Below are 25,709 nucleotides of genomic sequence, written 5' to 3'. Positions count from 1 at the left end.
CAGAGGAGCTGGCGAGGCGCATGTCGTGGGACGACGTCCGGCTCGCGGTCAATGCCATCGGGGCGGTGAAAGCGATGCTGCCCCCCGGCGCCACGAGGTGCGTCGAGGCGGCTCGGGCACGTGGGGAGATCCCGTCCGAGCTTACTCCCGTTCGGATGGAATTCCTTATCGGCGCCTTTCCCCGAGACTCCCCTCGGAGATCGGCGCCTCACAACTTGAGCCGTCTCGAGGAAATACCCTCCGTGCTTTTTCATTCTGCGCGGAGGGGTTTCCTGTACGGGCTGCTCTTGCACACCTTCCACTTTGCCATCTTCGCCTGCCGTCCGGACACGCCGTGGCGTGCCGTTTTACCTCCGAACGGAGGCGGAGGTCCCCAATGGGGGGCTCTCTATGCGGGAGTCCTCCCTTGTTCTATCGGGGATTTGGCCTGGAGGGTGTTGCACAGAGCAGTTCCGTGCAATAGATTTTTAAATAGGTTTACGGACTCCCAGACCGCCTGTTTGTTTTGCGGTCTGGAGGAGTCCGTCTTTCACGTCTACACGGGGTGTGAGAGGTTGCAGCCCCTCTTCCATTTTTTGAGGGGGCTGCTCCTCAAATTTTGGTTGCACTTCAGTCCCACGCTCCTGATCTACGGTCACCCCGTGCGGAGGGGGGCGGGCGGGTCGGAGGACCTCCTCGTGGGCCTGCTCCTGGGCCTGGCCAAGAAAGCCATCAATTGGTCCTGGCAGCGGGCGAGCGAGGGGGTCGTCCGACCGGATTGCCTCCCCCTCTTCCGTGGCCATGTTCGCGCCCGGGTGGCCCTAGAGATGGAGCACGCGGTGTCCGCCGGCACGCTCGAGCTCTTTCGTGACCGGTGGGCGCCGCGGGGACTGGAGTGCATTGTTAATCGGGACAACCAAATTTTAATTTGATTGGTGGAGGGTTATTTAAAAGGGTAATTGGGTTGTTATCACCTTATTTGTGAAATTGTTTCTTTTTTATTTGGGTCCAATGAAAAGAGAGGGGACAGTAGCCTAGTGGTAAATTTACTGAACTAGTAATCCAGAAACCTTGAATAATGATCTGTGAGACCTGAGTTCAAATCCATCCACGGCAGCTGGGGAATTTAAATTTATAGAAAAACATAAGAATCCCAATCGCCCTGACTTTCCTCAAACACAGTTTGAATATCTGGAATCACAGGCTTATCTTTCGGCTAATCCATTGGGACGATTAAATCATCAATCAGAAACACTTAAACCATAAGTTACCCCCTTTTTAAAGGGGCACAAACAATGAGTTCCAAATTATGACAAAACTAACATAAAAACTTTAAAAATTATAATTGAGTTCCCTGGATCCACTCTGCACTCCAGTCCCTCTGGTGCCCACCGGTTAGGGAAAGCCTCAAAGGGAACCGTCAGACACTGCGCGCTCCCTCTTCAGGGACACCCAGGCATTGGTTGTAGCCGCGGATGGGAGGCGGGCAGTCGGAGCGAGCACCCCCCCCCATCGACCGCGCTCTGCCTGGACCAGTTGAGGGCCACCTTGCCCAGGTTAATTGAATCCTCCGTTGTTTGCGAGTCAGTGTCTTTTGAATAGTTCTGCGTGGTTCAGTGGGTTGGTCATTTTCAGGTATCTGCGGGGTTGAGGCAACATCCAACCAGATCAGTGAGTCTGCAAAGCGGGTCAGGAGAATGGGAAGAACGTGTGATGAATGTGACAAACACACGTGCTTAGAAGTAAGAGAGGAAATAGCAGAGGCTCTGACCATCATTTTCCAATCTTCCCTGGCTTCAGGTGTGGTGCCAGAGGACTGGAGGACTGCTAACGTGGGACCGTTGTTTAAAAAGGGAGAAAGGGATAGACCAAATAATTACAGGCCAGTCAGCCTAACCTCGGTGGTGGGAAAATTATTGGAAACATTTCTGAGCGACAGGATAAATCTTCATTTAGAAAGACACGGATTAATCAGGGACAGTCAGCATGGATTTGTTAAGGGAAGGTCGTGACTGACTAACTTGATTGAATTTTTTGAGGAGGTAACCAGGAGGGTGAATGAGGGTAGTGCGTTTGATGCAATGTAAATGGATTTTAGCAAGGTTTTTGATAATGTCCTGCAAGGCAGACTGGTCACGAAAGTAAAAGCCCATGGGATCCAAGGCAAAGGGGCAAGTTGGATCCAGAATTGGCTCAGAGGCAGGAAACAAAGGGTAATGGTCGAAGGGTGTTTTTGTGACTGGAAGGCTGTTTCCAGTGGGGTTCCGCAGGACTCAGTAATGGGTCCTTTGCTTTTTGTGGTATATATCAATGATTTAGACTTGAATGTAGGAAGTATGATTAAGAAGTTTGCAGATGATACAAAAATTGGCTGTGTGGTTGATAATGAAGAAAGCTGAAGACTGCAGGAAGATATCAATGGACTGGTCAGGTGGGCAGAACAGTGGCATATGGAATTCAATCTGGAGAAGTGTGAGGTAATGCATTTAGGGAGGGCTAACAAGGCAAGGGAATACACATTAAATGTGTTAGATCCGTGGTTCAGTGGATAAATAATTACACGGATGCTGTACATAAACAAATAACAGGTCTTTACTGGAGGAGGGTAATCTCTAGACTGGGGTACAGAGGCATGCGCACAGCTTATATACCGGTGTGGTTACTGCCGGTACTACATTATACAGGAGCTGTAAAAAGTAGTTCTGACTTAAAGCACAAGGCCTTTATCACCTTCTTAAGGGTTTGTACGAACCTCTCGGCCAATCCATTGGTGGCTGGATGATACGGGGCGGATGTGTAGTGCCTTACCCCTTTCATTTTCATGAATTTTTGGAACTCGTCGGAACAAACTGCGGTCCATTCTCAGAGCAGATCTGCTCTGGCAAACCGTTTCTGGCAAATATGGTCCGTAGGACTGCAATCATTTTCTCTGTAGTGGTTGAAGACATCTTTATCACCTCAGGCCACTTTGAATGAGCATCCACTGCTATTAAGAACATTGAGTCCATGAATGGACCAGCAAAATCAATGTGCACCCGTTGCCATGGAGAGGAGGGCCACTCCCATGGGTGTAGAGGGGCATGTGGTGGTGCATTTTGGACCTTCTGGCATCCTAAGCAGCTCTTAGTTAGGTCTTCGATTTGTTGATCGATTCCCGGCCACCACACATAAGCCCTAGCAAGGCTTTTCATTTTCACTCCCCCCAGATGACCTTCATGTAGCTCATTTAGCACTCTCTCCCTTAACGTGGGTGGAATCACCACTCTGGATCCACACATCACTGTCCCCTGGCATACTGACAGCTGTTCTCTTCTGGATGAGAGTGCTGGCAACAGTCAGTCGCCATGTGTTGGCCATCCCCTCACCGTCAATTCATATACCCGTGACAGCGTCGGATCATTGCGGATCTCCTTCTCTATATCCGCGTTTGTTACTGGCAATCGTTCAATTATCGACGAATAAAATATCTCGATAGGGTCAACTGCTGGTGCTTCCTCCACAGTAGGCAGTGGCAGGCGCGATAGCCCATCAGCGTTCCCAAGCTGTCTCGTGCCTTTATATTCTATTTCATAATGATTCGCCTCTAGAAACAGGGACCATCTTTGTAACCGCTGTGCAGTCATTACTGGCACGCCCTTCTTAGGATTAAAGATGGAGGCAAGCGGTTGGTGGTCAGTCAGCAAGGTGAACTTCTGCCCATGCAGATAGTGGTTGAATTTTTTTACTCCCCATACTAGGCTGAGGGCCTCCCTGTCAATCTGGGCGTAGTTGCGCTCGGCTGAGTTTAGTGACCGAGACGCAAAGGCTACTGGCCTCTCCAACCCGTCTGGGAATTTGTGCGACAGCACCGCTCCAATGCCGTAGGGTGATGCATCACATGCTAAACGAATTGATAGTGCTGGGTTGAAATGGGCCAACACCTCTTTTGATGTGATCAATTCTTTACACTTCTGGAAAGCTCATCTACGTTCGTCATCCCACTTCCATGGTACCCCTGTTTGCAGTAGGGTGTTCAGCGGGTGTAATACCATAGACATATTTGGTAAGAACTTGTGGTAATAGTTTACCAGCCCGAGGAACGACCTCAGTTGTGACACATTTTCCGGTGCTGGAGCCTTGACTACTGCCTCAATCTTGTCAGGGGACTTATGTAACCCCTCTTCATCGATGATGTGGCCGCAATACGAGATCTGTTTCTGGAAAAACTCGCACTTGTGGCGATTAGCTCGTAGCCCATATTCCTTTAATCTGGCGAGCACCTTCTCCAAGTTAGCGAGGTGATCACCGTCATTTTCGCCCGTGACCAAGATGTCGTCCAAATAACACTGGGTCCCTGGAATCCCTTGCAGGACCTGATCCATCGCCCTTTGCCAGATAGCCGGAGCCGAGGCTACTCCAAACACCAGCCGGTTGTATTGATAGAGACCTTTATGGGTGTTGATCGTAAGGTAATGTTTCGAAGCTTCTTCTACCTCCATTTGCAAGTACACCTGGGCTAGATCAATTTTGGTGAAGCGTTTACCACCAGATAGCGAGGCGAAAATATCCTCAATTCGTGGAAGCGGATATTGCACCGTGTGAAGGATTGGGTTCACTGTCACCTTGAAATCCCCACAGATGCGGACCTTCTTTGGTTCCCCAGGCGTATTACTCAATGACCTTTCATTACAGGAACGATGGGTGTAGCCCACTCGCTCCAGTCCACTTTGGACAGTACTCCTGAACGTTCCAACCCTTCCAGCTCTGCTTCAACCGCTGGTCTGATCGCATAAGGCACTGGTCTGGCCTTCAGAAACTTTGGCCTTGCATTATCCTCTATTTTAATTGTTGCTGTTATTCCTTTTAGTGTTCCTAGTCCCTCCTGGAACACTTCTTTTGCGTCAGTTAGCATTTTTGACAGTCGTCCAGGTGTGACGTCGTCATCCTTTTTGGCCTCCATCTTCAGTGCCTGTATGGAATGCCAATCTAAATGTATCTTCCGGATCCATTCACGTCCTAGCAGTGGTGGTCCTCCATTTGGCAATATATATCCATTTTAGGTATTTCCTGACCTTTATATGTCACTTTCACCCTTATTTTTCCTTTGGGGTAGACTTTTTGCCCCGTACACGTCTTCAAGACAATCTCTGTAGCTTCCAAGGGTATGTGTGAAAATAGCCGCTTGTAGTCTCTTTGATTTATGACTGTTAGAGCTGACCTTGTGTCCAATTCCATTTCCACTTGGACTCCGCCTATCTTGAGTGTAACCCAGATAGTCTGGTGATCCTCCATTTCGGTTACATTATGTAGTTTCAGACAACCCAGCTCTTTGCTTCCGGAGTCTGTGTCACTTTTCTGTTCGTCTGAACCACTGTCCATCACCTGGTGTACCTTTTTGTACTTCTCCTGTGGAGATTTCTTACTGTTGGTTTTCTTCCCAGACCTGCAGACTCTTGCTATGTGTCCTGCTTTCCCACACTGTCTGCACACTCGGTCCTTGAACCAACAATCTTTCTGGTCATGTGTTGTTCTGCCGCAGCGATAGCACTCCCCTGTTCCATAGGTCATTTCGTTGGTGCCATATTCTTGCGGTCTCCGTTGTATCTCTGCAGCGCCCCTTGCGGCTGCTTCGTGTGATACTGCCATACTGAAAGCTTTGTCCAGCGTAAGGTCCTTTTCTGATAGAAGCTGTTTCTGGGTTCCTTCACTTTGTAGCCCACACACAAACTTGTCCCTTAACATGTCTGCTAGTCCCGCTCCAAACTGGCAGTATTTCGATAGCTTGCGCAGTTCCGTTAGGTACTCAGCACTCCTTTCGTCTTTGTGTTGGTTCCTTTTATGGAACTTAAATCATTCTGCTATCAGCAGCGGTATGGGGTTTAAGTGGTCCTGTAGGATTTCTACTATGCTTTCAAAATTCTTGTTTACCGGCTTCTCTGGGGTTATTAGATTTCGCAGTAACCCATGAGTTTTTGCACCCATGGAATTTAACAGAACCAGTGCTTTATTAGCGTCTGGCACTTCATTCGCCCTGCAGTACACCTCAATACATTCCACATATGTCGCCCAATCTTCGACTTCATTGTCGAACGTAGGGATACTGCCACTCTTCGGCATCCTTGGTTGTGCGTTAACTATCACCAATAGCGCCTCCCGCGCTTCTCCGCTGGCACAAAATGGCGTCTCCCGCGCTTTCCTTCCTTCCCGCGCGCGCCCGTCTTCTCCGTTGCGGCTTCGCAAAATGGCGTCTCCCGCGCTCTTCTCCGCAGCTCAATGGCGACTCCCGCGCTCTCCCTGCTTCTCCGCGGCTCAATGGCGTCTCCCCTTGCTTCGCCCCGCGGACCCTGATCAGCCCGTGATCCCTGGCTGTGCTCTGCGCGTTCTTCTCTTGATATTTGTCGACGCCGCTCAGTCTAGAAACCGGCTGTTTCTTACCCTCTCTCTCTCCGGTTTGCAGTATTTTTCCTCGACGCCGCTCGGTGATCAACCCCCGGCTGCGCCCTGCTCTCTTCACCCTCTTTCTTACCCCGTCGACGCTGCTCGGCTCTCTCTCTCTGCCGTCGGTCGGCTCCAGCCGCCGCTGCTCGGGAAGGGTCTGCTCTCGACCTGTCGTCGGTCTCTTACTGCTCGTTGTGGCTGGGGAACCAAGCCCGGCCCTCCACAGCCTCCCCAGTGAAGTTGGATCTCTGCCTGACTGCTGGGCGGTTGCTCGCTGTCGACGCCCGTGTTCCCAGACTCGACTATTTTTTATTTTTTTTATGTTGCAGGTAGATTCGCATCAACACGCGTCGCCACTGTTAGATCCGTGGTTCAGTAGATAAATAATTACACGGATGCTGTACATAAACAAATAACAGGTCTTTACTGGAGGAGGGTAATCTCTAGACTGGGGTACAGAGGCATGCGCACAGCTTATATACCGGTGTGGTTACTGCCGGTACTACAGTATACAGGAGCTGTAAAAAGTAGTTCTGACTTAAAGCACATACACTACAAAATGGTAGGACACTGAGAAGTGCAGAAGATCAGAGGGACCTTGGAGTGCATGTCCACAGATCCCTGAAGGTAGCAGGACAGGTAGATAAGGTGGTTAAGAAGGCAGAACGGGATACTTGCTTTATTAGCCGAGGCATAGAATATAAGAGCAGGGAGGTTATGCTTGAAATGTATAAAACACTAGTTAGGCCGCAGCTAGAATACTGCGTGCAGTTCTGGTCACCACATTACAGGAAGGATGTGATTGCACTAGAGAGGGTGCAGAGGAGATTTACGAGGATGTTGCCTGGGCTGGGGAATTTTAGGTATGAGGAATGTTTGGATAGGCTGGGGTTGTTTTCTTTGGAACAGAGGAGGCTGAAGGGAGACCAAATTGAGGTGTATAAAATTAAGAGGTGCCTAGATATAGTGGATAGGAAGGACCTGTTTCCCTTAGCAGAATGGTTGCTAACCAGGGGGCATAGAGTTAAAGTAATTGGTCGGAGGTTTAGAGGGGATTTGAGGAGAACATTTTTCACCCAGAGGGTGGTGGGGGTCTGGAACTCACTGCCTGAAAGGGTGGTAGAGGCAGAGACCCTCATCACATTTAAAAAGTACTTGGATGTGCACTTGTAGTGCCATAACCTACAGGGCTACAGACCAAGAGCTGGAAAGTGGGATTAGGGTGGATAGCTCTTTGTCGGCCGGCACGAACAAGATGGGCCGAATGGCCTCCTTCTGTGCTGTAAATTTCGATGATTCTATGATACTCGTTCTCTTCCAAGTTTAGTGAGCACCTGTACGCACATCAGCCAGAATGTGGAGGGGACATCGAAACATCGAAAAATAGGAGCAGGAGTCGGCCATTCGGCCCTTCGAGCCTGCTCCGCCATTCAATATGATCATGGCTGATCCTCTATCTCAATACCATATTCCCGCTCTCTCCCCATACCCCTTGATGCTTTTTGTGTCTAGAAATCTATCTATCTCCTTCTTCAATATATTCAGTTCTTGTTATGTTACCATGAAATTTTACAAGCAATGAAATGGACTGCAGTCCAAAAAGAAAGAAAGACTTGCACCCGAATATCTCCTCGCACCTGGACCTCATTGTGGAAGCCTTGGGAATGTTTATGCACTCAGAAAGAAGGAAGACTTGCATTTCTATAGCGCCTTTCACCACCTCAGGACGTCCCAAAGCGCTTTATATCCAATGATGAAGTACTTTTTGAAGTGCGGTCACTGTTGTAATGTGGAAACGTCACAGCAAATTTGCGCACAGCAAGCTCCCACAAACAGCAATGTGTTAGTGACCGGATCATCTGTTTTAGTGATGTTGGTCGAGAAATAAATGTTGTCCCGGACACCGGGGAGAACTCCCATGATCTTCTTCGAAATAGCGTCCAGAGATCTTTTACGTCCACCTGAGGGGGCCGCAGTTTAGCATCTCATCTGAAAAACGGCACCTCCGACATTGCAGCACTCCTGCATTATTACACTGGAGTGTCAGCCTAGATTTTTGTGCTCGAGTCCCTGGAGTGGGACTTGAACCCATAACCTTCTGACTCAGAGACGAGAGTGCAACCCACTGAGTCCATCTGACTGATCCCTGAAACTAAAAGCTCTCAGTCACTCACTCCACCAATATCTGTCTCAATTATCTGTAAATTCTCCACGTTATCTGCCTCCACAATCCCGACTCATCTCCCGTGTTGGTGGCTTGTGGCCTAGCCATTTAATTTATATTCCCACTGTCGATTTCCCTTCCCTAGTGTCAGCTGTGGCTCAGTGGGTAGCACACTCACCTCTGAGGCAAAAGGTTGTGGGTTTAAGTCTCACTGCAGGGACCTAAGTACATAAAGTTAGGCTGAGACACCAGTCCAGTGCTGAGGGAGTGCTGCACTGTCAGAGGAGCCGTTTTTCCCTGATGAGATGTTAAACCGAGGCCCCGTCTGCTCTCAGGTGGATGTAAAAGATCCTATGGCACTATTTCAAAGAAGAGCAGGGGAGTTATCCCTGGTGTCCTGGGGCCAATATCGCTCCCTCAACCAACATAAACAGATGAGCTGGTTATGTTCATGTCGTTTGTGGGAAGCTTGCTGTGCGTAAATTGGCTCCCACAGTACAAAAGTGACTACACTTCAAAAGGTACTTAATTGGCTGTAAAGCGCTTTAAGATGTCCGGTGGTCAGGAAAGGCGCTATAGAAATGCAAGCCTTTCTCCTAGTCTCATTCTTCTGTCTTTTCCCCACATTAAATGCCATTTTCCACTCACCTATCCCACTCCCTTTGTATTTGGAGGTCCACCTTACCCCATTATTAGATTAATGCCAGCTTTAAATGATGGTTAACTGTGTGTGTTTTTGTAATGTTTTAAATATTACCTTTTGCATAAGTACATTCCATGTACAGTCTGGTCTATCCCCCCTCAAAGGATGTTTGAGTTAAGCTGATAGTGATTGCGCCTCTCTTCCTGCAATCCTGTGTACTCTTTTTGAGCAACCCGTAAATAAACAGACTATAACGAAACTTGAAACATTCAGTGAACCTTAACTTAAATTAAAATTGTGTTGGTCGGGGTGATGATGCACTCCAGTCCCCGCGGCACCCACCAGTCACGGATATACTCAAGCGTGCCAGCGGACACCGCGTGCTCCATCTCCAGGGCCAGCCGGGTGCGAACATGGCCGTGGAAGAGAGAGGCAGGCAATCTGGCTGAACGACCCCCTGCTGCCTGAACCAATTGATGGTGTTTTTTTTTTTTTTTTTTTTTATATATATAAAGCCAGGGCCAGGAGCAGTCCCACGAGGAGGTCCTCCAAGGTGCCCGCTCCCCTCTGCACCAGGTGACCGTAGATCAAGAGCGTGGGACTGAAGTGCAACCAAAAATCAAGGAGCAGCCCCTTTAAGTAATGAAAGAGGGACTGCAACCTCCCATTCGATGTAAACACAGCGTAGTGTAGCTCTTGCCTGAAGACAACCAAATGTTAATCAGAAAACAAACAAACACTCAAATTTACAAGGACACAAAATCCAGTCCAATGTTGAACAGTTTATTTATAGTTAGTGACAGTTGATATTACATTAAGAGCCCAGGTCTCACAGCTCTTTGTACAAAGTCACACAACCCATCAGTCCCTGAAGGACAGGGTCTCCCACACAATTATATAAAACACCAATACTGAACAAAAAAGCTTCAGTCACTCTCCCCCAGGGTGTGTTTATCAAACAGGTACTCTCCCATGCCATTCTCAGGGGCTCCCAGTCTCTTCAAGTTGGTGATATGATCTCCAAGCTTCTTGATCATCTTCACTTGCTCATCCAAGTAGTGGGTCTCCAGGAAGTCACACAACTGAAAGAAACAAAAAGTGACACTAGTTATGGCCAGTAGCAGATAAAGGAACATCCGAGCTTCTCCCCCGCCTCGCGAGTTGGGATTTTAATCCTCGGACTGGAGGATAGTCAAGTGGTGCAATTGAGATGATGCAAATTTGCTCCAATGATCCAGTAATTCCTCTACAATAGATGCTAGAAACACCGACACATTTATTCTCAAGGTCCACATTAGGCACTGTCCCATCCTCTCCCCAACCCCATTAAGGACCCAAGAGAGACACCCCAACACAAAGCAATTGGGCATGGAGAATATTGAATAGGCATAAGGACAGCAAGGTTCCACCACCTCCAACATACCCAAAAACCCACATTAAGAACTTACATGAGGGTCAGTGCTCACAGTGGAGAGTTTGTGCAGATCCAGCAGACTCTGGTTGACATTCTTCTCCAGCTGCAGAGCTCTCTGCATCACCTCTAGACCATTGCTCCACTCATCCTGCTCTGGTTTCTGAAGGGGAAAGTCACAGTTCACTTACAATGAATTAAACAAAAAAGACGTGACAGTACAAGGCAAACAAGGGTGAAAGGCAGCCAAAAGTCCATGTTACCATGAACCAATGTGTCACAGGAATATAGAATGACTGCATTAAGCCACCAGAACCATGGAATCAAATTGGAACCAATTGCTTTAGAAAGTATTGGAAACAATGGGATCCCGACAGAGGGCCACTCATTTATTGAATCCAACCTTGATGTCCTCCAAGATGATTCGGCCTCCACGCCGATTCTGGAATTTCATCAGTTTCTCCGCATCCTCGTGTTTCTCATGTGACTGCTCCTTGAGGAACTCGGCAAAGTGACGCAGGGCAACATCATCCCGGTCAAAGTAATAGGACTGTGGAGAGAATTTTAAACAGCTTCAGCAGACCTAGATCTTCATATACAATGCAAGATTATTATATGTACCCCTAGTTAGTTAGGGAGTTCTTAATATTGCAAAAATAGATCGAAAAATAGAAGATAGGAGCAGGAGCAGGCCATTCAGCCCCTCGAGCCTGCTCTTCCATTTAATGAGATCATGGCTGATCATTCAAATTCAGTACCTTGTCCCTGCTTTCTCCCCATATCCCTTTCGCCTCAAGATGCCATTGGTTAACTAGCAAAATATAATTCACTTCACTAATCTGAACATGTTGGCCAGCTTCTCCTCCCAATAAACAAAAACCAGGATGAAAGATTCAACCAGCAAAAAACAAAAAGTATAAACTAATGTTCAGGATTAGATTTCATGTCCAGTCAAACTAAACTCTACTGCTGGATAAATAGCACCTCCTCTACTTCCCATCATTCAGATGAGATGTTAAACAGAGGTCCTGTCTGTCCTCAGGTGGATGTGAAAGATCTCAAGGCGCTACTTCAGAGAACAGGGGAGTTCTCTCCGGTTTCCCAGGACAATATTTATCCCTCAACCAACACCACTAAAACAGATGATCTGATCATTTTCTCATTGTTCGTGGGAGCTTACTGTGCACAAATTGGCTGCTGCATTTCCCACATAACAGGTGACTTGATTGGCTACAAAGCATTTTGGGAGGTAGTCAAAAGGAACTATATAAATGCTTCTTCTTTCCATTCTAAACTAACATTGGGCATGGAATGAGAAAATTCCTCAATTCCAGTAGTTTTACACCACGATGTAGTGCAAGAGATCTAGGCTCAGTGAACAAGGCTTCAACACCAGGATTCCCAGGTCTTCACTTCCAGTTATAGAGAAAGCCAGTGAGGACCTGCCAACATGTCACTCACTACAGTCACCCCACTGAAACTGAACTTTGTCTCATGTCAACAAGCACCAACAGTCACTGGACCAGGTTTGTGCTCTTCTGTTACAAACTCAGGCAGCAGCTGAGCTCGTTCCATATATTAAATCTGCTCAACAGAGTGCAGCTGCTACAAGGAGCAAGCCATTAACTCAACAAGATCACCCTGAAGTACTCACTGCCCAAAGATTTCTTCCCCAAGTAAGAAGTCCAGAGAAATATAGTTTAAAGCCAGTTCATGGAACTGCAGAATTTCCAACTTTTCAGAATACAAGACTCACCATGGAGAGATAAACATAGGAGGAATAGAGCTCCATGTTGATCTGCTTGTTAACAGCATCCTCACAGTCCTTGTGGTAGTTCTGACGTACTTGGGAGGCCATCTTCACTATTATCTGTTATACTATTACTGCTCACTATCACCTAGAAAGTTCAAAAACTGACCCTTTCTAACCCAAGCTCTTGTATTTATACTACTGGGACAGCCTGCATTCAAACAAGGAATGACATCACCAATGATGATGACAATCCCTGAGAGCCAATCAGGAATCTTTCCTGAATTCAGGCACCAATTAACAAAGGAGAGGGGGTGTGGGGGAGGAGGGGGTGAGACCCATAGCCAATCAGAGCTATGGAAAACCGGCAGGTTTGGGAGATCAGTCTCGGTGATGTCCCTCTTTTAATGGACCAAGTAAATTAACCAAATAAACTGTAAATAAACCTCTAAAACTTTAAATAATCCTTAGCAAATCAAATTAAAATTTGGTTGTCCAATCCAATTATGCACTCCAGTCCCCGCGGCGCCCACCGGTCATGGAAGTGTGTCTCGGTGATGTCACTGCTTTTGGGTTCCTTGACCATCTTCAAATCGGAAAGTCTCTCGTTGTTTGATGCTCTCATTTGAATTAAATGACAATTTGCTGCTTTCCAAAAGCTCAAGGTGCTGAGAATCATCCTTCGCTATCGATGAATTTTCCTACAATCGTTCCTTCATCGTCGCTGGGTCAAAATCCTGGAACTCCCTCCCTAACAGCATTGTGGGAGTACCTTCACCGCACGGACTGCAGCGGTTCAAGAAGGCGGCTCACCACCACCTTCTCCAGGGCGACTCGGGACGGGCAATAAATTCTGGCCGTTGACAGCGACGCCCACATCCCATGAATTAATATTCAAAAAAATGGAATAAATTGATTGGAAACATCTTTGTGTGTTATGAAACCTACACCAGAGTATTATTCATTCCCATTTTCAGATTCTGTAGAACCGGGACCCATGAGGCTTGACTTTCCATTAAATATTTCTCCCCATCACACAAGCCCTTCGGATGTAAAGACAGGAATTTCTCTTCCAGAAAAACAGGGGTGTATTTTCTAGCCCGTCACTCGGGGAGCTGCTACCGGGGCTGTGCTTCTTTGTAGTCAGACTGTAGGAAATGTATCGGCACGGAGCGGGGTGAACGTCGACCTCATAGATTTTGTGAGATGCAAACAGTTACCATTAGTGCCGTTCTGACCTCAGTGCGGGGAGTGCTTGCAGCCGAACCGCACCCGAGTTCAACGTGTTAAATTGGTATAGAACCTCGGTTAGACTACACTTGGAGTACGGTGCACAGTTCTGGTCTCCATAGAATCATAGAATAGTGCAGCACAGAAGGAGGCCATTCGGCCCATCGAGTCTGTCCCGGCTCGTTCAAAGAGCAATCCAGTTAGTCCCACTCCCCCGTTCTTTCCCCAGGAACCTGGAATTTTTTCTACTTCAAGTATTTATCCAATTCCCTTTTGAAGGCCACTATTGAATCTGTATCCACCGCCCCATCAGGCAGCGCATTCCCAATCCTAACCACTCCTTGTGTAACAACGTTTTTCCTCCTGTCGCCTCTGGTTCTTTTGCGAATCATCTTAAATCTGTGTCCTCTGGTTATCGACCCTTCAGCCATTGGAAACAGTTTCTCTTTATTTACTTTATCGAAACCCTTCATGATTTTAAACACCTCTGTCAAATCTCCCCTTAGCCTTCTCTGCTCGAAGGAGAATATTACAATAAGGATATAGAGGCACTGGAGAAGGTGCACATTTGATTTACAAGAATGACAGCAGAACTGAGAGGTTATATCGATCAGGAATGACTGAACAGGCTGGGGCTCTTTTCTCTAGAAATAAGAAGGCTGAAGGGTGAACTAATAGAGGTCTTTAAAATGATGAAGGTGTTTTGATAAGGTAGATGGAGAGAAAATGCTTTCACTTGTGGTCTTTTGTGGTTGCACAATTTATCTGCAACTTAAGAAAATGTCAAATAAAGTTTATCAACTTAAATTAAAGTAACATCGGCCAGGGATCAGTTGTCCCTCCTTTTGGTTGTACAATTTATCTCCAAATTTAAGGAAAACGTCAAATAAGGCTTATCAACTTAGATTAGAATGACATCGGCCGGGGCGATAATGCACCCCAGTCCCCGCGGCACTCACCGGTCTCGGAAGGCCTCGAGCGTGCCGGCGGACACCGCGTGCTCCATCTCCAGGGCCACCCGGGCGCGAACATAGCCGCGGAAGAGAGGCAGGCAATGCTTTCGCTTGTGGGGGAGTCCAAAACTCAGGGCCATAAATATAAGATAGTCATTAATAAATCTAACAGGGGATTCAGGAGCAACTTCTTCAGTGGTTAGAATGTGGAACTCACTACCACATGGAGTAGTTGAGACGAAGAGCAGAGATGCATTTAAGGGGAAGTTTGGTAAGAAAGGTGTAGTGTCCGCGTATCAATAATACACGGACTGCAGGAGAACAATAATAACAGGTATTTACTGAACAGAGGTTAAGCTTAAACTGAAGTACAGAAGCCTGCTATGGCTTTATATACAGGTGTGGTCACTGCCGGTACTACAGTGTAAAGTCAGTTCTCTCTTAAAGGTACATACACAACAAAAGGAATAGAAGGATATGCTGATCGGATTAGATGAAGGGGGGCGGGAGGAGGCTCGTGTGGAGCATAAACACTGGCACGGAGCAGTCGGGCCGAATGGCCTGTTTAGCATCTATGGGGCCGCAGTTTAGTATCTCATCAAGAAAACGGCACCTCCGACAGTGCAGCACTCCCGCATTATTGCACTGCAGTGTCAGCCTAGATTTCTGTGCTCAAGTCTTTGGAGTGGGATTGAACCTGTAACATTCTGACTCAGAGACAAGAGTGCAACCCACTGAGTCCATCTGACTGATCCCTGAAACTAAAAGCTCTCAGTCACCCACTCCACCAATATCTATCTCAATCATCTGTAAATTCTCCATGTTATCTGCCTCTTTATCCCGACTCATCTCCCGCGTTGGTGGCTTGTGGCCTAAAGCCATTTAATTTATATTCCCCTGTTGATTTCCCTTCCCTACTGTTAGCTGTGGCTCAGTGGGTAGCACACTTGCCTCTGTCAAAATGTTGTGGGTTCAAGTCTCACTCCAGGGACCTAAGCACATAACGTCAGGCTGACACACCAGTCCAGTGCAATGCTGAGAGAGTGCTGCACTATCGGAGGCGCCGTCTTTCTGACGAGATGTTAAACCGAGGCCCTGTCTGCGCTCTCAAGTGGGTGTAAAAGATCCCGCGGCCCGATTTCACAGAAAAACAGGGGAGTTGTGCCTGGGGTCTTGGGGCCAATATTTCTCCCTCAACCAACACAAACACAGATTATCTGGTCATTTTCACATTGTTGCTTGTGGGAGCTTGCTGTGCGCAAATTGGCTACACTTCAAAAGTACTTCATTGGCTGTAAAGCGCTTTGAGATGTCCGGTGGTTGTAAAAGGCACTATAGAAATGCAAGTCTTTCTTTTTCCTAGTCTCATTCTTTTGTATTTTCCCCAAATTAATGCCATTGTCCACCCACCTATCCCAATCTCTTTCTATCGGTCTGCCTCACCCCCATTATTAGATTCATGCCAGCTTTATCACAGAAACCCCACAGTGCAGATAGAGGCCATCTCGGCCCATCAAGCCTGCACCGACACATATCCCACCCTATCCCCACGTATTTAATCCCCCTAACACGAAGGGTCAATTTATCATAGCCAATCAACCTAATCTGCACATCTTTGGACTGTGGGAGGAAACCGGAGCACCTGGAGTAAACCCACACAAACACGGGGAGAATGTGCAAACTCCACACAGACAGTCGCCCGAGGCCGGATTCAAACCCGGGTCCCTGGCGCTGTGAGGCAAAAGTGCTAACCACTATGCCACCGTGCTGCTTGATGGTTAAATGATGGTTAACTGTGTATGTGTGTTTTAGTAAAGTTTTAAATATTACCTTCTGCACGAGTACATTCCATGTATTTGACATGTACTGTGGTAAGTCTGGTCTATCCGTCAGGAGAAAGGATGTTTGAGTTAAGCTGACGGGAGTGCGGGAAGAGGCAATAACCACGTGTACTCTTTCTAAGCAACCCTTAAACAAGCAGACTGACTAAACTTAAAACATTAAATGAAACTTAAATTAAAATTTGGTTGCCGGGGGTGATGATGCACTCCAGTCCCTACGGTACCTTCCGGTCGTGGAAGGTCTCGAGCGCGCCGCTGGCCACCTTATGCTCCATCTCCAGGGTGTGAACGTGGCCGCAGAAGAGAAGGCAGGCAATCGGGGCAAATGACCCCCTCCACCGCCCACACCAATTGATAGATTTTTTTGGCCAGGCCCAGGAGCAGTCCCACGAGGAGGTCCTCCGAGCTGCCTGCTCCCCTCCACACCAGGTGACCAAAGATCAGGAGCGGGGGACTGAAGTGCAGCCAAAAATTGAGAGCAGCTCCTTCCAATAATGAAAGAGGGGCTGCAACCGCTCAGTCTGTGTAAACACAGCCCAGCATAGCTCTTGTCTGAAGACAACCAAATGTTAATCAGAAAATAATCAACCACTCAAATTTACAAGGAGACAAAATCCAGTCCAATGTTGAACAGTTTATTGACAGTTAGCAACAGTTGATATTACATAGAGCCCAGGTCTCACAGCTCTTTGTACAAAGTCACACAACCGATCATTCCCTGAAGGACAGGGTCTCCCACACAATTATATAAACACGAGTACTGAACACTAAGCTTCAGTCACTCTCCCCCAGGGTGTGCTTGTCAAACAGGTACTCTCCCATGCCATTCTCAGGGGCTCCCAGTCTCTTCAAGTTGGTGATGTGATCTCCAAGCTTCTTGATCATCTTCACTTGCTCATCCAAGTAGTGGGTCTCCAGGAAGTCACATAACTGAAACCAAAAAGCAAAACTAGTTATGGCTAGTAGCAGATATCAAGGAACATCTGGAGCTCCCCCTCACCTCCATCTAGAGTTGGGATTTTAAATCCTCTTGGACTGGAGGATAGTCAAGTGGTGCAATCGAGATGATGTAAATTTGCTCAAATGATCCAGTAATTCATGTATAATAGATGCTTAGATCTTGGATACACCTGACATTTATTCTCAATGTCTACATTTGGCCAACCCCCCATGTTCTCCCCAACCCCCTGAAGGACCCAGGAGAGACACCCCAACACAAAGCAATTGGGCTTGGAGATATTTGATAGGCTCAAGGACAGCAAGGGTCCACCACCTCCAACATACCCAAAAAGCCCACATTAGGAACCTACATGAGGGTCGGTGCTGCCAGTGGAGAGTTTGTGCAGATCCAGCAGACTCTGGTTGACATTCTTCTCCAGCTGCAGAGCTCTCTGCATCGCCTCCAGACCATTGCTCCACTCATCCTGCTCTGGTTTCTGAAGGGGAAAGTCACAGTTCACTTACAATGAATTAAACAAAAAAATACACGAGACAGGATAAGGAAAACAGGGGTGAAAGGCAGCCAGAAGTCCATGTTACCATGAACCAATGTGTCACAGGAATATAGAATTACTGCATTAAGCCACCAGAACCATGGAATCAAATTGGAACTAATTGCTTTAGAAAGTATTGGAAACAATGGGATCCCAACAGAGAGCCACTCATTTATTGAATCCAACCTTGATGTCCTCCAAGATGATCCGGCCTCCACGCCGATTCTGGAATTTCATCAGTTTCTCCGCATCCTCGTGTTTCTCATGTGACTGCTCCTTGAGGGACTCGGCAAAGTGACGCAGGGCAACATCGTCCCGGTCAAAGTAATAGGACTGTGGAGAGAATTTTAAACAGCTTCAGAGTGAGTTATTTATTTTTGCAAAAATAGATACCTTTGGTTAAACAAGCAAAATATAATTCACTTCACTAATCAACATGTTGACCAGCTTCTCCTCCCAAGAAAAAAAACCAGGATGAAAGACTCAACCAGCAAAAAAACACTAATGTTAAGGATTATATTTCATGTCCAGTCAAACTAAACTCTACTGCTGGGTAAGTAGCACCTCCTCTACCTCCCGTCATTCAGATGAGATGTTAAACAGAGGCCCTGTCTGTCCTCAGGTGGATGTGAAAGATCTCAAGGCACTACTTCAGAGAACAGGGGAGTTCTCTCCAGTTTCCCAGGACAATATTTATCCCTCAACCAACACCACTAAAACAGATGATCTGATCATTCCCATGGTTTGTGAGAGCTTACTGTGCACAAATTGGCTGCTGCATTTCCCACATAACAGGTGAATTCATTGGCTACAAAGTACTTTGGGGAGGTAGTCAAAAGGAACTATATAAATGCTTATTCTGTCCATTCTAAAATGAAGTTGGGCATAGAATGAGAAAATTCCTCAATTCCAGTAGTTTTACACCACAATGTAGTGCAAGAGATCTAGGCTCAGTGAACAAGGCTTCAACACCAGGATTCCCAGGACTTCACTTCCAGTTATAGAGAAAGCTAGTGAGGACCTGCCATCATTTCACTCACTACAGTCACCCCACTGAAACTGAACTTTGTCTCATGTCAACAAGCACCAACAGTCACTGGACCAGGTTTGTGCTCTTCTGTTACAAACTCAGGCAGCAGCTGAGCAAGTTCCATATATTAAACCTGGTCAACAGAGTGCAGCTGCTACAAGGAGCAGGCCATTAACTCAACAAGATCACCCTGAAGTACTCACTGCCCAAAGATTGCTTCCCCAGGTAAGGAAGTCAAGAGAAATATAGTTTAAAACCAGTTCATGGAACTGCAGAATTTCCAACTTTTCAGAATACAGCAACAAGGAATACAAGACTCACCATGGAGAGATAAACATAGGAGGAATAGAGCTCCATGTTGATCTGCTTGTTGACAGCATCCTCACAGTCCTTGTGGTAGTTCTGACGCACTTGGGAGGCCATCTTCACTATTTTCTGTTCTACTATTACTGCTCACTATCACCTAGAAAGTTCAAAAACTAATCCTTTCTACCCCCCAAGCTCTTGTATTTATACTACTGGGACAGCCTGCATTCAAACAAGGAATGACATGACCAACGATGATTGACAATCCCTGAGAGCCAATCAGGAATCTTTCCTGAATCCAGGCACCAATTAACAAAGGAGAGGGGGTGTGGGGGAGGAGGGGGGGAGACCCAGAGCCAATCAGAGCTATGGAAAACCAGCAGGTTTGGGAGATCAGTCTCGGTGATGTCACTGCTTTTGGGTTCCTTGGCCTTCTTCAAATCTGAAAGTCTCTCGTTGTTTGATGCTCTCATTTGAATTAAATGACAATTTGCTGCTTTCGAAAAGCTCAAAGTGCTGAGAATCATCCTTCGCTATCGATGAATTTTCCTACAATTGTTCCTTCATCGTCGCTGGGTCAAAATCCTGGAACTCCCTCCCTAACCGCATTGTGGGAGTACCTTCACCACATGGACTGCAGCGGTTCAAGAAGGCGGCTCACCACCACCTTCTCCAGGGTGACTCGGGATGGGCAATAAATTCTGGCCGTTGACAGCGACGCGCACATCCCATGAATTAATGTTCGAAAAAATGGAATAAATTGATTGGAAACATCTTTGTGTGTCATGGAACCTACACCAGAGTATTATTCATTCCCATTTTCAGATTCTGTAGAACCGGGACCCATGAGGCTTGACTTTCCATTAAATATTTCTCCCCACCACACAATCCCTTCAGATGTAAAGACAGAAATTTCTCTTCCAGAAAAAACAGGGGTGTATTATCTTGCCCGTCACTCGGGGAGCTGCTACCAGGGCTGTGCTTCTTTGTAGTCAGACTGTAGGAAATGTATCGGCACGGAGCGGGGTGAACGTCGACCTCATAGATTTTGTGAGATGCAAACAGTTACCATTAGTGCCGTTCTGACCTCAGTGCGGGGAGTGCTTGCAGCCGAACCGCACCCGAGTTCAACGTGTTAAATTGGTATAGAACCTCGGTTAGACTGCACTTGGAGTACAGTGCACGGTTCTGGTCTCCATAAAATCACAGAATAGTGCAGCACAGAAGGAGGCTATTCGGCCCATCGAGTCTGTCCCGGCTCGTTCAAAGAGCAATCCAGTTAGTCCCACTCCCCCGCTCTTTCCCCAGGTACCTGGAATTTTTTCTACTTCAAGTATTTATCCAATTCCCTTTTGAAGGCCACTATTGAATCTGTATCCACCGCCCCATCAGGCAGCGCATTCCCAATCCTAACCACTCCTTGTGTAACAACGTTTTTCCTCCTGTCGCCTCTGGTTCTTTTGCTAATCATCTTAAATCTGTGTCCTCTGGTTATCGACCCTTCAGCCATTGGAAACAGTTTCACTTTATTTACTCTATCGAAACCCTTCATGATTTTAAACGCCTCTATCAAATCTCCTCTTAGCCTTTTCTGCTCTAAGGAGAATATTACAAAAAGGATATAGAGGCACTGGAGGAGGTGGAAATTTGATTTACAAGGATGACAGCAGAACTGAGAGGTTATATCGATCAGGAATGACTGAACAGGCTGGGGCTCTCTTCTCTAGAAATAAGGCGGCTGAAGGGTGACCTAACAGAGGTCTTTAAAATTATGAAGGTGTTTTGATAAGGCAGATGGAAAGAAAATGCTTTCACTTGTGGGGGAGTCCAGAACTCAGGGCCATAAATATAAGATAGTCACTAATAAATCTAAGAGGGGATTCAGGAGCAACTTCTTCAGTGGTGAGAATGTGGAACTCACTACCACATGGAGTAGTTGAGACGAAGAGCAGAGATGCATTTAAGGGGAAGTTTGGTAAGAAGGGAAAAGAAGGATATGCTGATCGGATTAGATGAAGGAGGGCGGGAGGAGGCTCGTGTGGAGCATAAACACTGGCACGGAGCAGTCGGGCCAAGTGGCCTGTTTCTGTGCTGTAAATTCGATGTAATTCTTAAAACACGGGCTCCTGTAATGTTTTTCACATCGAGTGGGCTGAAGACTTTGTTTTGTCTGAAACATGAAGCCATCCAACCCGTCAGCACGCAAACCCATCCCGACTCGTAGAATTGCGGCTCATCGTCGTGTGAAATGTGGGGACTCAGATACCCCAGAAATGCCTCTGAGAGATGCAAAGACATCAACGTGGAATTGCTGAAGACGGCAATTTCATTGCAGCCGCTGCAGTTCTCAGCGAAGTTCCTAAATTAGCGTGTAAACACTGGCGTGTTGCAGCTGCAGCATCATCAACGGATGAATCCATTCCTGGGGGTGAAGGACACAAATGGAGATGCAGTCGGATTTGGAAAGGATGATTGCTATTTGGTATGAACTGCACAATGGGCCTGAATACCAATCAATACATTTAAGGAGCAGCTGCCGGTATTGGGTTTATACATTGATGGAACAGGCAGGGAGGGGGAAAGAGTTTCAGGAGAAGTATCTATTTAACTTGGGGGTTTTACTTTGTGCATTTAATGAAATACATTTACTGCTTCCAGAAGGATTATATTTTGTGGGAATACAGTTCCACACGGATTCCTCATCCTTCAATACCTTACCCAAGACCATGAGTGTTGGCAGGATAGTCAACCATGGTGGGAGAGGGGGAAGGAGAGGGGTCCCAGAACAAAGCCCAATAGGGTATTCACACTTTCCCAGTAAGAAACCTTTGAATTCTCTACCCCAAAGGGCTGTGGATGCTGAATCATTAACTATATTCAAGGCTGAGATAGATTTTTAGATTGTAGTGTGATCAAGGGATATGGAGATCGGGCTGGAAAGTAGAGGTGAGATTGAAGATCAGCCATGATTTTATTGAATGGTGGAGCAGGCTCAAGGGCCGCATGGCCTACTCCTGCTTCTAATTATGTTATGTGGATAGCAAGCTGATATGGCAATTGTTGATTCTCCTCCACCACCACATCAATTGTAATCCCCTTATCATGAGTTCAGTGAGCTCCAACATTGCTGGTCTGTGCAGCAGTTATTTGTTTCGCTGCCCAGAAAGGCTATAGCGGCACTGGTGAGTTTGTTAACAGAGTTACCCCCACTAATGACTGATGGGGATCTGTAGCAGTTTGCTGAATACAAACTGCTCTTGCCCAGGGAAAATATAATTCTTAGAGAATGCTAAACCAGAGCTTTCTCTTCATTGGACTGAAATGACAGAACACAGTCACAGGAAATCATCCTTGTGTTTATTATAACTTGTATTTCATTGTAGTGGCTAAATTATAACTCTCCAAGCTCTCAAGGGCAGGGGGAATATTCATCACCATGGCAACAAGTACTTCTATTTAACTGCCTAGACCCCAAGCTGTGGAATTCCCTCCCTAAACCTCTGCCTCCTTTAAGACTCTAAAACCGAATTCTGACCAAACTTCAAGGGGCCCTGGTCCCATTAGCTCATTTGGCTGAACACACCTTTGTACATTAAGTTGTTGTATTACAACATTGCAGTTTGCTTGCAACTCAAGATTGACAAATTTCCAAGAAATACATAGAATATCCAAGTTAAATAAATTAAAATTACCGCGGCAAAAAAAAACTGTTCCCATTGGTGGAAGGGTCGAGAACCAGAGAACACAGATTTAAGGTGATTGGCAGGGGGCCCACAGACGACATGAGGAAAAACTGAACAGAGCGAGTGGTCAGCATCTGGAATGCACTGCCTGAGGTTGATAGAGGTAGACTCAATCTCGGTTTCCAAAAAGGGAACTAGACAAGCACCTGAAGGAAAAAATGGCAGGGGTCCACACAAAGGGCAGGGTGTGGTACTAGCCGAAGTGCTCCTGCAGAGAGCCGGCATGGGCTCGACAGGCCGAATGGCCTCCTGTGCTGTAACCATTCTATGACCAAATCCCATGACAACACTGCTGCACAGCCCAGTGTAATACTGGAAATGTAAGCAAGTTCACAGAACATCACAGAAACCCCACAGTGCAGATAGAGGCCATTTCGGCCCATCGAGCTTGCACCGACACACATCCCACTCGATCCCCATAACCCCTACACCAACACATATCCCACCCTATCCCAGTAACCCCACGTATTTAATCCCCCCTAACGCTAAGGTTCAATTTATCATAGCCAATCAACCTAACCCGCACATCTTTGGACTGTGGGAGGAAACCAGAGCACCCGGTGGAAACGCACGCAAACACGGGGAGAATGTGCAAACTCCACACAGAGAGTCACCCGAGGCCAGATTCGAAACCGGGTCCCTGGCGCTGTGAGGCAACAGTGCTAACCACTATGCCAACTGGAACAAAAACCACTAAAATTTACAAGCAGACAAAATCCAGTCCAATATAGAACAGTTTATTTACAGTTAGTGACATTTCACATTAAGAGCCCAGGTCTCTCAGCTCTTGCACAAAGTCACAAGCCATCATTCCCTACAAGACAGGAGTCTCGCACACAATTATAAATACAAGTACTAAACACAATAGGCTTCATCCCTGCAGTCACTCTTCCCCCAGGGTGTGCTTGTCAAACAGGTACTCTCCCATGCCATTCTCAGGGGCTCCCAGTCTCTTCAGGTTGGTGATGTGATCTCCAAGCTTCTTGATCATCTTCACTTGCTCATCCAAATAGTGGGTCTCCAGGAAGTCACACAACTGGGGAAAAGAGGGAAACTAGTTATGTCCAGCAGCAGATTTCAAGGAACATCCTAGCTTCCCCCCCCAGAGTGTTTAATCCACTTGGACTGCAGGATAGTCTAGTGGTGCAATTGAGATTAATGGAATTACTGCATCATTAGATTAAACTTCCTGCACAATAGGGGCATAGATCCTAGAATCACTGGGACACATTTACTAGTCACTGTCCACAGTAGGCCAACCTCCCACCACTCAAACCTAAAAAAGGCACCAACACAGCTATTGGGCATGAAGATCTTATAAATAGGCTCAAGTTTCCACCACCTCCAACTGAACATATGCCCACATTACAGCATCAAGAACTTACATGAGGGTCGGTCCTATCAGTGGCGAGTTTGTGCAGATCCAGCAGACTCTGGTTGACATTCTTCTCCAGCTGCAGAGCTCTCTGCATCGCCTCCAGACCATTGCTCCACTCATCCTGCTCTGGTTTCTGGAAAGGGAAATTCAGACAGTTCACTGTATAATGGAATAAACAAACAAGAAAGTATTGAAGGAAATTAGGGGTGCAAATATCTAATTTTACCATGAACCAATGTGTTAGAAGAAAATAGAACTACGGCATTAAGCCAACACAACTACTGGAGTCAAATCACAGATGTATTTAAGGGGAAGCTAGATAAGTACTAGGGAGAAGTGTATAGAAGGATATGCAGATAGGGTTAGATGAAGCACGGTGGGAGGTGGTTCGTGCAGGATACACTCCATCATGGACCCACTTGGTCAAATGGCCTGTTTGTTATAAATTGGAACAAATTGCTTTAGAAAGTATTTGAAACAATCAGTCTACGGGGACCCAGACAGAAGGTCACTCGTTTATTGAGCCAAACCTTGATGTCCGCCAAGATGATTCGGCCTCCACGCCGATTCTGGAATTTCATCAGTTTCTCCGCGTGCTCCCGTTCCTCGTGTGACTGCTCCTTGAAGAACTCGGCAAAGTGACGCAGGGCAACATCATCCCGGTCAAAGTAGAAGGACTATGGAGAGATCAGAAAAGTAGTTGGGTATCCCAAAGCAGATCAATCATGGGTATCGTACATAAAGCCAACCTGGATTATGCTTTCTTTCAAAGGGTTCAAGTCTCACTGAACTCGTTGTACATGAAAACTAGCACAGGCCTACTTACTGCACTAACCTGGTAGCGAGTGGACAATCTTACCCCTAGCAATAGGGGAACTGGCCAATGGAAATGGCAAAAGAACCAGAGGCTACAGGAGGAAACTCAAGTGCATGCGCTGCCTGAAAGGGTGGTGGGAGCAGATTAAATAGTAACTTGCAAATATTGGCCCAGATCTAATGCCAAGGGGCACTAAACAAACCCATTAAAGTAGAGTCTAGTCACAGTGCACAATATGTAGTACATCAAAGAGAAACTGGTCTGAGTCTTACTGGCTACATTCATCCCATGAACTAAAATTACCACAAGCAGCATTAATTTGGCACCTTCAACACTAATCAAGGTATGTGATACCAAGGAATAAAGGTTCATAAACCTTCAGAATTTGAAGTGCTTGGTCATGGTCAAGAAGTAGAAAAGCAGAGGAGTTAAGGGAGAGTTCCACTGAGTAGGGTCAAAGTGGCTGAAGGCTTTACCACCATTAAAGCAAAGGGAGCTAGAGAAAAAGACAGAAGGGCACAAACTAGTACTTAAAACTAGGAGGTTAAGAATAT

The 25,709-nt window shown here is 46.7% G+C and overlaps 3 protein-coding genes across 3 annotated transcripts; all 3 read right to left on the bottom strand.

The window, feature by feature from the left end:
* Positions 1-9,965: 9,965 nt before the first annotated feature.
* LOC147099817 (ferritin heavy chain-like) lies at positions 9,966-12,534 on the bottom strand. Its single transcript, XM_085969394.1, has 4 exons — positions 12,371-12,534; positions 11,018-11,164; positions 10,652-10,777; positions 9,966-10,285 (listed from the first exon to the last, which is right to left on the bottom strand). Exons 1-4 carry the CDS (start codon positions 12,470-12,472, stop codon positions 10,130-10,132), a joined length of 531 nt encoding a protein of 176 aa, XP_085825520.1. The 5' UTR covers positions 12,473-12,534; the 3' UTR covers positions 9,966-10,129.
* Positions 12,535-16,888: 4,354 nt separating this feature from the next.
* Positions 16,889-21,970, bottom strand: LOC147099816 (ferritin heavy chain, oocyte isoform-like). The gene is made up of 4 exons (XM_085969244.1): positions 21,936-21,970; positions 18,068-18,236; positions 17,699-17,824; positions 16,889-17,318 (listed from the first exon to the last, which is right to left on the bottom strand). The coding sequence occupies exons 1-4, from the start codon at positions 21,968-21,970 to the stop codon at positions 17,163-17,165; spliced, it is 486 nt and encodes a 161-aa protein (XP_085825370.1). The 3' UTR covers positions 16,889-17,162.
* A 1,711-nt stretch (positions 21,971-23,681) lies between these two features.
* LOC147099815 (ferritin heavy chain-like) lies at positions 23,682-24,449 on the bottom strand. The gene is made up of 2 exons (XM_085969393.1): positions 24,346-24,449; positions 23,682-23,996 (listed from the first exon to the last, which is right to left on the bottom strand). The coding sequence occupies exons 1-2, from the start codon at positions 24,430-24,432 to the stop codon at positions 23,844-23,846; spliced, it is 240 nt and encodes a 79-aa protein (XP_085825519.1). The 5' UTR covers positions 24,433-24,449; the 3' UTR covers positions 23,682-23,843.
* Between the last annotated feature and the right edge of the window lie 1,260 nt (positions 24,450-25,709).

This window comes from Somniosus microcephalus, chromosome 28 (assembly GCF_052327205.1).
Source record: "Somniosus microcephalus isolate GS21.2 chromosome 28, FLI_Smic_1.0, whole genome shotgun sequence".
Classification (NCBI taxonomy): domain Eukaryota; kingdom Metazoa; phylum Chordata; class Chondrichthyes; order Squaliformes; family Somniosidae; genus Somniosus; species Somniosus microcephalus.
Note: the sequence above shows the minus strand (reverse complement) of the source record. Positions and strands in the feature narration are given on the sequence as shown.

Excerpts from the sequence above, each read along its gene's own strand:
- LOC147099817 (XM_085969394.1), bottom strand. The coding sequence starts at position 12,472 with ATGGCCTCCCAAGTACGTCAGAACTACCACAAGGACTGTGAGGATGCT. Across the intron at positions 10,778-11,017 it reads TCATCTTGGAGGACATCAAG|AAACCAGAGCAGGATGAGTG; the intron begins GTTGGATTCAAT and ends TTTCCCCTTCAG. Across the intron at positions 10,286-10,651 it reads CTGTGAGCACTGACCCTCAT|TTGTGTGACTTCCTGGAGAC; the intron begins GTAAGTTCTTAA and ends TGTTTCTTTCAG.
- LOC147099816 (XM_085969244.1), bottom strand. The coding sequence starts at position 21,970 with ATGGTTGACTATCCTGCCAACACTCATGGTCTTGG. Across the intron at positions 18,237-21,935 it reads GCCAACACTCATGGTCTTGG|CTGTTTAAAATTCTCTCCAC; the intron begins GTAAGGTATTGA and ends CTCACTCTGAAG. Across the intron at positions 17,825-18,067 it reads TCATCTTGGAGGACATCAAG|AAACCAGAGCAGGATGAGTG; the intron begins GTTGGATTCAAT and ends TTTCCCCTTCAG.
- LOC147099815 (XM_085969393.1), bottom strand. The coding sequence starts at position 24,432 with ATGCAGAGAGCTCTGCAGCTGGAGAAGAATGTCAACCAGAGTCTGCTG. Across the intron at positions 23,997-24,345 it reads CTGATAGGACCGACCCTCAT|TTGTGTGACTTCCTGGAGAC; the intron begins GTAAGTTCTTGA and ends TCTTTTCCCCAG.